The sequence below is a fragment of the Ustilaginoidea virens genome, chromosome 4, assembly GCF_000687475.1.
Source record: "Ustilaginoidea virens chromosome 4, complete sequence".
Lineage (NCBI taxonomy): Eukaryota > Fungi > Ascomycota > Sordariomycetes > Hypocreales > Clavicipitaceae > Ustilaginoidea > Ustilaginoidea virens.
The window spans coordinates 370,284-383,225 of NC_057319.1; the positions used below are offsets into that span (position 1 = coordinate 370,284).

Genomic DNA, 12,942 nt, shown 5'->3' on the forward strand with positions numbered 1-12,942 from the left:
CAAGCCAAGGCCCATGCCAAACACAAGGGAAAGTGGGTCCTGGTCCTATGAGCAGGTACTGCGGTGGAGAAGACGGGTTTTGGGTTTGGTTTGGTTGTTGTTGAAGCTTGGGGAAGACCGGGCGGGCTTGCTTGTGGGCCTGCGTCGTGCCCAGCGTCGCACTCAGCATCCGGTTTCAGCTTTGGGCATTTCGTGGGTTTGCCAAGTCGCATCGCATCGCATCGCATCGCATCGCATCGCATCGAAGCGAAGCTTTGGTCGCGGTGTCTTTATGGATGGGCCTTTCAATTGCTGGCACGTTGGCCAAACTTTGACCCAGTCCCAAGTGGACGCCTCCAACCAGCACATCCAGCACATTACATTGCCGTCAAGGGTACTGATGCACGGGGTACTCTGCAGGTACCAAAGACTAGTTCGATGCCAGGGCTTGGTACCTAAGGCGCCCAAGGTATGTACTCCGTTCTCTGTACCTTGTCCAAGATTCCTAGGCGTATTCTCAGGTACCTAGGTACCTAGAACGCATGGCCGAAGCGGGGGACGCTGGCTCTAACAAGTTGTGCCGGCTGGAGCAGCACAGTACAGCACTTGCCGCACTGCCGCGAGGAAACCCACATGCAAGCAAGTCGACCCCACGGTGTCGATCCCAGAGGCGATGGCCAAATCTGTCTCGGAGGCCGACAAAACTCTGGCAGACTAGGTACCTACACCTAACGCATGCTGAGCATCGTGACTCTGGCGGAGCCTGGCCAAGCAAGGCCTGTGCCTCGACCGTCCCCCCTGCTCTGCTTGCTTGGGTTTCTCTCTCCGATACGATGCAGGCTGTGAAAGGCAGCGTGTGGACTCGTGTGAGAAAAAGACAGCTCAGGGCTGTCTCGTGGTATTATTTATTGTACAAGGCTGCAACGGCTTGTGCGCAGGCGCGCCTTACTTCTTCTTCTTGGCTCTGAGTTTTCTCGAGCCGACGTTGGCTCGGGCGGCGGTGCCGAGCTTGTGCATCTGCTTCCTCTTCTCCCACACGCTAGATCGTCCCTCCACCACGCCGATGATCTCCTCGGCGATGCGGTGAGGAAACTGCTTCTTCCCGCTGCCCTTTGACGGCTTCTTCTCCACCACATCCAGTATCCACTTGATGGCCATCCGTCTTCTCTGTCGAAGAGCCAGCGGCACCGGCAGCTCCAAAGCGCGGCCACCACCCCCAGCCCCCGCGATATTGCGCACCTTGAGCAGAGGAGCCACCGAGTCGATGGCGATGGTGATGTAGAGGATGGGGTTCAGGGGCAGATGGGAAGCCGGCGGCGTGCCGGGGAGGAGCGGGAACTTTGGGCTGTAAATGGGAGCCGGAGACGTCCTGAGGAAATTCATCACCATTGCAACATTCTGTGTGTGGAAAAAGAAAATGACTAGAGATTAGTGCTGGAACCGGAAAAAAAAAAGAAAAAGAAAAATAAAGAAAAAGAAAAAGAAAAAAGAAAGAAAAAGACAAGATTGCTAGGAACAAGGCAGGCTCCTTACCCTCTGCGCAACGCTAAGCTTGCCGTCCCTCATGAGCAAGCGCGTGAGCTGCTCCAGCACCGGGTGGTATCTTTGCTTCAAGTTGAAGCCTTCTGGGTATGGCTTTTTCGGCAGCCCAAACTTGTGGCCCGGATTGCGGATGGCGGATCCCTCGGCAAGAGTTGCTGCGTTTGACGGAGGAGTCGGCGCATCGCTGGCAGCCACGGCTGACGCCGTCTCCGGCGGCGGGATGGTGCCTTCACGGTACAGTGTTTCCTCCTGCGCGGCTGAGAGTCCACCGCCTCGCCTTTCGCTTGTCGCGGGGCGGCCGCCGTAAAAGATTTGCTCCAAAGCGGCATCGTCCAGGACCTGGACCCACGAATCGTCCAAGGCCTCGCTCGTCTAAAGACCCAACAGTAAGCATACTTTTTTGGCAGGAACCAAGAGAGCCACGAAGAAGGCACGCATTCTCACTTCCCGAGCGGAATCGTCGGCTGGCGGAGCTTCCGCGTCCACCACCGAGGAACTCGGCCCCGGGGAGGTCGAGGTCAGCTTGGCGTTTGGTCCCTGGCCGTCCGCTTTGGCAGCTTGTCCATTCGAGTCGGTCGAGCTTGGTCGTCGGAAAAGCCTGGTCGGCGACGGGAAGGGGTTACTCGTTCGAGTCGCCACTGCTCTTGGGCGCAAGGCTAAGGATCTGCATGCGCTCCATATTCGTACACCGGCAGACATGGTGTGTTGCTCCTGCGTTGCTCGTCTGCGCTGGAGCAGGTCGCTACAGAACCTTGCCGCGGGATGAGTTGCTGGTGGCCTCCAGAAAGGGTTTGTTCCAAGTTTTGGAGACGGGATTCGGAACATTGAGTGGCCCGGCCGGCAGGACCCCACTCACGAAGGCGTCTTACATAATCAACACCATTGTCTGATGTCTGACGTCGGTAACGAGAACATCATTTGGTCGTCGTCGCCGACATGGCAGCGGCTCTTGATGGCCCTTTCAACAGCTGGTGCGAACCGCCGACGCTGCGACTGAACGACTGAACGACTGAAGCCAATGCTGATCCAACTCCTTTCTTTTCGATTTGGTTCATGACATGCTCGGTCTGATCGGGGTGGTGCTTCGCCTCTGCATCACAAGCTCCGAAGTCGGACTTCCTCTTCGCGTTGGAAAAGACATGATGAACAAACAGGCGAAACTTGGATTCCGTTGCAAATCTCTATATCCATTGAATCAAACTACATAAAAACAATCAGAATGAGAATGTTTGTCATCCCCAAGTCAAGCGCCGTTTCAAGCCCATTCGGCCCTTGTTCTATGCCATGCCCCTTCCATCCTTGCTTCTGTTAGCAACATTGCTGCTTCTTCGTCTCTGTATCATGTGAGTGAAGCCCTGGGGTTTAGGACCCCTAGTTGAAAGCTCTCAGGGGAGTTTGGCCGTTATAGCGTCAATGAGCCAAGCCGCAAAGACGATTAGAAAGTGACTTTTTTTTTTTTTGGGCTGATGTTGCCTTTTGCGTCTTTTTCTTTCTTCGTTTCTTCTTTTCTTCCCCCTTGTGATTCATTGTATTTGCCCGTGTGTGAGAAACCTTGCGCCTTGCCCATGGTAAAGTCATTTCCTGATACTGAGTACACTCTTCTCAGCCGTCAACTTCGGTCACGGCATATCGCCGAGGAAATAAAAAGAAATACAACGAACAATTTCGAATGATCAAACATGGCTCAATATCAACAAACCGCTCCATCAGAATAGGTGTCGTACGAGATGGGAGATTATGGCAAGCAAGCGAGAGTGTCTCACTACCACGAACCGCACAGCTGGCTGTTTGACTGGCCGGTTGCTGTGACAAGCCAGAGGAAAGCGCGCTCGGCAGCATCTTCCCGGGCATTGTTAAGATTTTTGCCGTCGTACCAATATCTTGCCGCTAGTGTTTGTCCGTAAACAGTCACTCTGCTGGACCAGGCAGTGCGTCCACCTAGAAGAAGAAGAAGAAAAAGCACGGCAGGTCAGTCTTTCCTTTTCCTGCCATGATGAAGGATATCGGGATTGGGTTTGAATGGTGTGAAGCATGGTCGTACCTCGGCGATCGGACACAATGTGGAAGATGGGAGAAGTCAATTGGGCCTTTTGACAGAAATCTGGTTGGCAAAGGTTTAGCTGCGAGGCATCATCTGCGCTGGCGATGCGGATTTTGGTACCTTCTAAACGCTCTTGCCATGAACAGTTGCTGGAGCCGCTGGATCCGCTGCAGCTATAGGTTGGTGATGATGCCATCATCGAAGCAGTTTCCGTGCCACAGCCGATGGCGAAGTTGGGAGGAAATTCAAGATGGTACAAGTCTGCCGACTCGGTGCAGGTCGATACAACTAGCACAAAGGCGAAGAATTTAGGATGACAGACAAGATCGAGTGAGAGGCTGGCAGCAACAAAGATCGGAAATTGTTTCAGGATGCGGCGTGTGGTTTGCGTTGGATCGCGACACCGGTCGAGTTCCAGGTCTCGTCGAGCGCAACAAGGGAGGCACTGATGGGTTTTATATATCTGATGTTTGCGACCACCTGTGAGACGAGGGAGAGCAAGGCCAACGCCGGGATGATGTGGGAAGGTGTGTGGTGACGACTGGTGACCAGATGGGCCGTCTTTTGGTGCGACTTTTTTCTTGCCCCTTCTCGATGATGGCAGACGAGGCACAAGAGGCTTTGGATGTTTGGGTTGAGAGCTGGCGTCAGGCCAAGCTTACTTGATGATCGGGTTCATATGTAACTGGACTAGGGGGACTTGTACAGAATGTCGTGTCGCGGCAGACTGCATAGGATGATGATATATGAGGGAAGAAGGAGGGAGGAGAGGATAGGATAGAATGATATGCGACAATGACAGCGGCACAAGGAGACTAGGCGACGACTGACGATCTGGACTTGGGCTCGGGGACGCTGACGCGGACCGGGGGGGGAAGGGGGGGGGGGGGGCAAAAGCATAAGAAAAACGAGTGGTTTGTTGAAACTTGATCCCCCCCCGGGAAAATCATTCAGATCCGGTTCGGGGGAGTTTGGGGGAGTTTGGGGAGTGCGGTGTGTTGCTCTGAACAAGGGGAGGGGGGGGGGGGGGCAAGGAACAGAGTCAACAGACACCAATATTGAGTTTCTCGCACAGCCCCGTGCTCTGAACGCTGGAATTGGACATGTTGGTTCGAGCCACGATGGGGCCGGGTCTCTTGTCTGATGACTGATGGACGGGACGGAATAAAAAAAGCGAGTAACGTTCAAGGCGAACCTGGAAAGGCGGCGGACGCGGCGGAGGCAGGGGAATCAATGCCGGGACCAGGGTCAGGGGACTCAGGACAACAGGAGTGAGTTGCCTGTTGAGTGAGTGCCGCCGCGTGGGTTGCCAACCCAACGCTCGGGAACTGGGGACCTGAGTCCGACTGACTGGGGACTGACGCATGATTGATGCTCCCCTTGCTTTTCTTTTTCCTTGGAGCCGGTGTCCCTTTTATGCAGGCTTTGGGCCCAACACGACGCCCACGACGCCCACGACGCCCACGACGCCGGAGCAGGTCGGTCCAGCGTTGTATAAACCCGCCAGGAACGTCGGCATGGGCCACGTCGAGAGAGATTTTTGCCCCGTCTGTTTCGCTCTTCGTTGCCCCCTCCCCTGGGTCCCTTGCCCTTGCCCCTCGCCCAGGGCCGGGCGACTGGACGGACAAGCATAGCCCGTGGGCAACTGAGCAGCACATGACAGCTGCGTGCCGAACCGCTCTATACCACGTCGCGGGCGAGCCAAGGGAGACGGAAGGAAAGAAACACGGCAGGGCAGCCTGTTGGGCATTGATAGACGGCAGGGTCCGGCGTGCACCACACCCGTGGCATGACAGCTCCTGCTTGGGGTTTCATCATACAGGCAAACGGGTTCCTGATTCATACCCAAGCGGCGGCGCTATCAAACCGGTGCCCACACCCAGCTCAACCAAAGTCGTGGGGAAAAAAAAAAAGGGGGGGGGGGCGACGGAGTTGGCCCGTCGCAGCTTTGGGCATGTATGTACAGAGCCTAACGCTGGTCGACGGGCTGCTGACGTCTCATACCGTCGTCCAGACTCGATCCGAGCATCAAACAGATGATACGATGGTTCAGGGAAAGTGGGCGAGGAGGGAAAAAAGGGGGTAACGAGGGGGTAACGAGGGGGGGAGGACCATATGATTGCCCCAACATGGAGCACCAGAGACGAGGCGAGGCAGTGGTGACTTGGCTTGTCAAACCTGGTGAAACTAGCTAGTCTCTCGCCTCTCCACCCTTTTGAATTTTGACCCAAAGGCCACAAAGGCCAAAGGCAAAAGAAAAGGAAGGAAAAAAAAAAAAAAAGGGCGTCCGGCTTGCTTGCCTGCTTGCCTGCTTGCCTGCTTGCCTGCTTGCCTGCTTGCCTGCTTGCTTGCCGCCCGTTCGCCAAGCCAAGCCAAGCCAAGCCAAGCCAAGCAGTCCCTTGCGCTAGCCTCCCGCGAGCATGATGGCAAGGCACAACGCCGGGACAGGGACGAGGCACCCAGGGCCAAGGTACTGCACTGCAGGACAGCCCACAGGCTCCGAGTTCCAAGTTGACGCAGGTCGGTGCTTTACCTACTGGTGCATGCTAGCGACGCTCTGACGGTTCGGGAGAAGCGGACCGAAGCCGGCCCTTGGGGGGAGAGAGGGGGGCCGCGGCGAGGTTTTCTGACAGTGGCGCCCGCCCGAGCGTTTGCTACAGTACATGGGCTCATTCCAGACAAGTTGTGGGTGCTTTTTTCTCCATGCTGATGCTGTTTTCTTCTTTCGTCGCGTCCTCTCGAGCCTCGCTCTCTTTTGTACTCCGTACTCCGTGCTTTGCTCGTCTCGTGTTTCGAGCAAAAGCCCTGCCGCCACCAACGGGGCTCATAAAAGACGTTTGATCAGAGATGGGCGGACATCTCCTTCGTCCGGACTCTGGACCGAATGTGCCGTCCGTCAAGTCTTGGAAGACTGACGACGCTTCCCACCTCTCGACTTGTCTAGAGTGACAAGAGGTAAAAGTCGCGGCCACCGCAAGACACCAGAACATGTAGAAGTTGTTTTGCAAGCCCTGGGTTCTTCGCAGCCGGACCTTGGAAGAGTTCGATGAGCAGGAAATGCGCGTCGGGCGGGACATTGCCAAGCAGCACAGCTACGTAGCTGTCCGCGCCAGCCGTCACGGGTATCCCCGAGAAAGCCGTGCGTGTGTGTGCGTGCGTGCGTGTGCCCATGCAGCCCCGCGTGCAGCAGCAGCAGAAGCCATCCATATAGCAGCAATAAACACGAGCTGCTTCTTGCCCACGAGCAGCGCAAACACGAGAAGTCGGGGTTCCCGCTCGCCCGCTCGCCCGCCCGCCCTCTTGCTGGGAGAGAGAGAGAGGGGGGAAAAAAAGAGAAAAAAAAAAGAAAAAACAAAAGAGGCCTCGCAAGTTGCGGTGAATCCAGCAACACCGGCCAAAGTCAAAGTCACGAGACCGGCAGACGTGGCTTGTCCTAGGGCTTTTCCGAGCCTTTCGTTGCGTCTCTCTCCATCGTGGCGGAACAGAGACAGAGACAGAACCAGGCGGCGACGAACAACGCAAGGGGCGGCGGCCTGCAGCGCGGAGTGCAGTGCGTCCGTCCGCAATGCGTCGTCTGGTCTGCAACAACTCGGCCAAGGACGCCAAGGACTTGCAGGCAGGGAGTCTGCGTGCTTTTGCCTGGGTTGTCGAGGTCGAGCAAGGAAACATCAATTCCACGTTGGCATGTGGCACCGGGATAATGCTCTTCCTCTTTTTTTTTTTATTTTTTTTTCTTTTTTCCCCGGCTGATTTTCCGTCAACGTGACGGGCGGGCAATTTCTCCTGGCTTCAGCCTGGCTCTGTTCCCTTGGAGGAGGGAGTACCCGGTACCCGCTGGACTCCACGGGTAGGAGGTGTTGAGGAGGTGTCTGGTACCAGACTCACTCCGTGGCTGCACTGCTGCCGAGCCCAAACAACAAGTCGCTGAGAGCTTGAGGTCCGCTAGATGCTGCCAGATGCTACCAGCTGGCGACAGAACATTGTACCTGTAGCGACCAGACTGCTGCCGAGATCGTGCCCTTGGCTGGATCAGATTGCCGTCCTGACAGGTCACAAGTTTGCTCAAGTGCTGCCTCCCACAAGCTCCACGCCTTTCCCGACCGTGCGTGCATGTGGCCAGCAAACCCCTGCAGCGGCCCACCCCAGCGGTCTGCTCTAGTTTGCTCTTGGTTTGCTTTGAAGTTTGGTTTGCTTCTCCCTCCCAGGCGCCCCGTGCTCCATGCCCCTGCTCCATGCTCCATGGCTCCATGCTCCATCCTCGTTGTCAAATCATTCAAACCATCGAGAGCCTCTTTGTTTCCCCCCTTCTCGCCATGACATCACCACGCAAAGGCTGCTGCTGCCCAGGGAACGCTCTCCCTCTTGGAAAAGTTTGCTGCCACCATCCCCAAGCCTCAGCTCCCATTCTTTCATCCGTGGTCAGTCAGTCCGCACCCACGCCACCCTTCCTTTCTCCTGTTCCGCAGCACCGCTCTCCAGCTTCTTCCAGTCTTCTTCCGCCTTTCGCCATGGCCCAGGCACGCCGCAACCCTGGCGCACGCGCCCCCCGCAGGACCTCTCTGCAAAGCATCTCGGCTTGAGCCGAATTCCCTCACGTCCAAGCCTCCTCCTCCTCCTCCCAAGGCGCTCCATGACCACAAAGCCCCGAGCCGAGCCCCATCCACCGAGCCCAGTTCCCCGCCCCCGACCGGCTCGTTTGCCACCCACCGAGACAAAGAACAAGTCGGTCCGCGAAAGCCTTGCATCTGTTGAGCACCTGCCCTCTTCCCGACAGCCTCTATCCATCTGCACACATTGGGCCTCTCGGTCCAACGGCCGCTGGGGCCGAACCGCCCCCCCCCCCCCCCCCCCAAATATGAGCGGGGGATGACGGAGGCCGTGGTGATGCTGGCCATTCTGCGCGCTTTGCTGGCCCGGCGTGGCATGGCCCGCGGCCGAGACAAATTATCGATCGGTTGCCCAGGGCGTGGAGGTACCCTTGGCGCATGCGACTTGCTGACGCACGTTGGAAGAACCCGTTCGCCGTGGCCCTGCGGATTTGTCCTCGGCCGACCTTTGCTTTGGGACTTGTGCAGACCCGACCTGGAAGAGGCCGACGGGCCGACGCCATGTCCGCTTCTGATTTCTTGCTTTATTTTCTAGTTTTCACAGGAAAGCGGGCAACAGAGTTTCAAAAAGGGGTCTCGTGCGAAAGCTACGTATGTCTCGTCTCGTTGGCACCCTGGAGTAATACCCGGTGGCATCAAACTTGATCAGTGCTTGGCAATCACCAGTGGAAACTCCGAAGCTGGAAGCGGTAAGAGCTCCTTGGTTGCAGCAGCCTCACTCGCCACGCTTTCAAGGAGCTTCTGTAGCTGCAGCCTGCCGCCCATGGAGCCAAGTTTCTTTCCTCAGCATCACCAGGGTAAAATCTATGGTGACATTGACACACTTGTTGACACACTTGCTTGTGTTGCATTGGGACACTTTGCTCAATGCGAAATCTGGAACCCGCGAAAGTCGAGCAAACACGCATGTGCGACCGACACCCGTCATCGCCAACCATCTTCACAATGAATGAGTCGTGCCTTTTTGAGGTCCTAAACACATGTACATGTGTATATGTGCATGTATATATGCATGTATATTTGTCAGTATCCTACTTCAAAGTAAAAGAAGCACTCGTGCCCTCAAAGGCTGCAATGCTGCCAATCAGCGGCTTTGCATCGCCGTAGTACTTGACCCTGTACGTGCCAGGCTCCGCGTTACCATACGTTTCCCAGCTTATATCCACCTCGCTGTATCCGAGAATAAGGTTTGTTCGTCGCCACGTGTACACCAAGAACCAATCTGTATCATCCTTGACCCGGCTCCAGCTGCCATCCGATCCCTGCCGTTCGATAGCGGCAAAGGTCTGTTCCTGGCGGAGATTGTTTCGCGGATTGGCACCTTGAAAGGTTGCCTTGACCACGGATCCCATCGCGTACGACTTGTCAGGCTGGTGCAAAACTTTGCCGAACCACGAGCTTAACGGCGCATTGTCCATCACGACGCCGGGGATGAAGGAAAGCGCTTTGCCACGATTATCCGGCGCGAGAACACCTTGGTCGGGCCTCTCTGCCGAGCCCGGGTGCAAGTAGTGCATGTTGCTGACGGTCAAGTTGATGTAGGCGTCGAGCTCGTGAGGGCCAAACAGAGTCGAGGCGCCCTCGTATCGTTGTATCCCGTACTCCTCGGGGGTGGCGCAGTAGTGCGAATAGCTGTTTGCTGGACCCCCAAGCACGACGATTGGGTCCTTGTCCAGAAATGTAGCCGCCTCCTTGGCGACAGCCGCCTTCCACCTGCGACCAGACATGGTTGTCGCTTCCGAAGGAGAGACAATGATGACCAACTGGCCAACGCGAAGAGCTTGGATATCGACAATGTTGGGTGTCCAAGCATACGGCTCATTCATTTCGCCCACGTCAAGGAGAATCGGCTTGGAGCCCTGGCAAGCCACTTGGGCTTTGGAAGGGGTCCTGATAAGACCGGAAACAACTCTCCATAGCGGATTGGCATCAGGCTTACCAGAATCACCCTGTGTGAAGTCGAATGCTCCGGGCCAATCTGAGGTGCCAGCCGCGAAGGAGTAGCCCAGTGCGGCAGGACATGTTTGTGCCTGCTTGCCGTTTGGCAGAGTAAAGTTCCAGAAGCGCATGTCGTGGAAGAAGTGGAATGCCTTGACGGTTGACCCGACAATGGGTGTTCCAGCATTGTCCAATGACGTCTTGAACCATTCAAGTTAGTCACGGCCATTGTGAAGCCCAGGCAGACAAAGGAAGGGGGGAGTGGAAGAAGAAAAGAGAGAAGGAAAAAAGGACACACATAAATATTCTGCGCGCCAGCATACTGACGTCGACCCATCTCATAACAGCTCTTGACTCCGAGATCCAGAGCCCGGAATTCGGGTCCTCGTCCATGGCAGCTCTGGGACTTGCCATCGGCGCAGGTGCTCTTTTCCAAACTACACTGCTTACCCGAACCATCGTCGCAGTAGGCTCCGAGAACGTTGGGTGTGGTATCGCCAACGTTGGCCTGACTAAATCCTGCGACGAAGCCGTCCGCCGCGTGGGGGCTGGTCTTGACAGAGTTCTCAAACATCCATGCGGCAACGCCCTTGTTGTCAGCCGCCGCGTGGGTGTTGTTTCCCAGCAGAGAGGTGCCATGAACGGGAAACCAGGTCAATATGCCAATGTCCTTGTTGTCCTTGGCTCGCTTGAAGCGAAGCAGCGTCATGGTAGTGTCTGTCTCGTCCTGGTACTGTTTACGCTCCGATTCGGGATTCGCCAGGTAGGCGTACAGGGAGCGGTTGATTGCGCCGTCTTTAATCCTGGTGCTACCAACGTCCAAATAGCCCTGCGAAGCAGTCAGCTCCCGAGTCCTTCTTTTCCTCTTCCTTTCTTCCCCACTGCTCCTTTACTTTGCTTGGTTGGACTTGCCTCCTGAAGGCTTTCATGTGCACGCTTGATTGACAGTATCGCGCCATCGACGAGAGCATGGTAACTCTGCTTGTCAAAGCCGAGAGTCGTGATTTGCGGCAAGAGATAGTTGAACCAGGCTCCAGGTCCAGAGTGACTATGGGTACCTGTCAAGGCAAGATTGTTGTGACCGTAGACCTTGTAATCGTCGCCCAAGGCTTTCAGACCGTCCAAGACTCCATAGCGCACGGCAGTGTCGCCAGACTGCGCGTCGAGTACGAGATAGACAAATCTGTCTGCGGGGTTGTTCTTGTCCGCAACAATGAAGGCACGGCTATGCAATCGCTGACGCAAACCAGAACCAACTTGATCGGTGTTGGCATACCCGGCAAACCCAACCTCAACAACCGGGCCGGTGATGTCAGCTTTCCCGACGCCGATGAGGTACCTGTCACCTGCGGCGGCCGCAGCAGCAGCAGCAGCAGCAGCAGAAACAGCAGCACCGTCGACAGCGACACAGGCAAAGGCGCTGACGAGCAAGAATAAAGTCGCAAACGAGAATAAGTTGTATACGGGGGGTCTCGACAGGCCAGAACCCCCCGAAGGGCGAGCAGTCGAGGAGGCCATGAGAAGGCAGCCGTAGCTGATATGCGATCCCCAGAATTCGATGTCCTCTTATCTACAACTCACAGCTCACAGTTGATACGTGCGTGCCAAGTGGGATATGTCCGTCTTATGGTTTGGCCAAGAAAAAAATTAAAAAAAAAAAAAAAAAAGGTCAACAGCGCGAAGGCTGGAAGCACAGAATCCTTCCACAGGGACTCAAATATGGCTGGAGGGGTAGTGGCGTAGTGGCAGCAAGGCTGTAACCCATGATGGGATGAACAAGCCGGCAGGTTCGGTGACTTTGGCCTGTCTTGTGACTGTAGCCGACAAGCTTTTGAATTTATGTCTCCGACACCTCGGCAGGTGAGCCAAGGGGGTAATGAGAGGGGCGTGAGCGTGAGCCAGGGGGCCATGCAGGCAAGGAGCATGGGGCCGTGTAGCATAGCTGCGGGGAAGTTCGTTCACGGCAGTAATGGTCTGGTAGCATTCGAGGAAGGATGGCTCCGTAAGGCTGGCTAATGGATATCTGGTGATTGACGGTGATTCAGCTAGACGCTGTCCGACTTGTGTGCCCCGTGACAGGACTGACGCGTGGTCGGATGAAACAAGGAAGCCAGGCGTTATCGATAACCTGGCACGACGGCTCCGAATGTAACTTGGCGGTTCATTGGCCAGATCGGGAACTGGCAGGCAGACGATGGAAGCATGGTTGTCTGGTCTTTAAACTGAAGGAACAAAAGACGTCAGAACTGGTGGCACAGGGGCACAGGACTCGGCCGGGGGATTCTCTCTCAGATGACTTACTTGCCTGGAACAGACATGTCAACCGAACGACGCACGCTTGGGGTTAATCCTACCTACATTAGGCAGCCAAGGCGTGGCGGTCCTGTCACAGCCTGGACTCTGGGGTCATGGATTGACGCGGCACAACCAGTTGACAGCATCGACAGCATCGACAGCATCAACAGCATCAACAGCATCAACAGCATCAACAGCATCAACAGCTGTGGTGCCCGCTTCGCTTCCAGCGGCAGTGAATGAAGAAGCTCTGGGGAGAGGAGGGGGTGGTTGGCGGGGAAAGGGCCTGGGCCTCTGTCTGCCGGCAGACCCCCCAGCGCTACCGCTACCGCTGCAGCCATCAAGGAGGCCGTACAAATAGGGCAGGAGGGAACCGAACATGTTGCCGTGGTCGGCGTGGTGCATGTCAACCCGCGGCGAAGAAAGAAGCAAGTAGCCGCTGGTTCTTGCCAGTTTTCCAACAACTACGTTCCATGCAGCCCAAGCAACCCAAGCAACCCGTTGCGCGGGTAGAAAGCTTGACTTTGCCATTGGCCTTCG

General features: G+C 56.1%; 3 protein-coding genes across 3 annotated transcripts; all 3 read right to left on the reverse strand.

Annotated features, from left to right (window-relative positions):
• Positions 1-924: 924 nt before the first annotated feature.
• UV8b_04617 (uncharacterized protein) lies at positions 925-2,220 on the reverse strand (the record flags this gene model as incomplete). Its single annotated transcript, XM_043142115.1, has 3 exons — positions 925-1,377; positions 1,513-1,893; positions 1,966-2,220. 3 exons carry the CDS (start codon positions 2,218-2,220, stop codon positions 925-927), a joined length of 1,089 nt encoding a protein of 362 aa, XP_042998049.1.
• A 1,063-nt stretch (positions 2,221-3,283) lies between these two features.
• Positions 3,284-4,295, reverse strand: UV8b_04618 (uncharacterized protein; the record flags this gene model as incomplete). Its single annotated transcript, XM_043142116.1, has 4 exons — positions 3,284-3,459; positions 3,563-3,622; positions 3,683-4,149; positions 4,225-4,295. The coding sequence occupies 4 exons, from the start codon at positions 4,293-4,295 to the stop codon at positions 3,284-3,286; spliced, it is 774 nt and encodes a 257-aa protein (XP_042998050.1).
• Positions 4,296-9,200: 4,905 nt separating this feature from the next.
• Positions 9,201-11,625, reverse strand: UV8b_04619 (uncharacterized protein; the record flags this gene model as incomplete). Its single annotated transcript, XM_043142117.1, has 3 exons — positions 9,201-10,307; positions 10,406-10,936; positions 11,020-11,625. 3 exons carry the CDS (start codon positions 11,623-11,625, stop codon positions 9,201-9,203), a joined length of 2,244 nt encoding a protein of 747 aa, XP_042998051.1.
• Between the last annotated feature and the right edge of the window lie 1,317 nt (positions 11,626-12,942).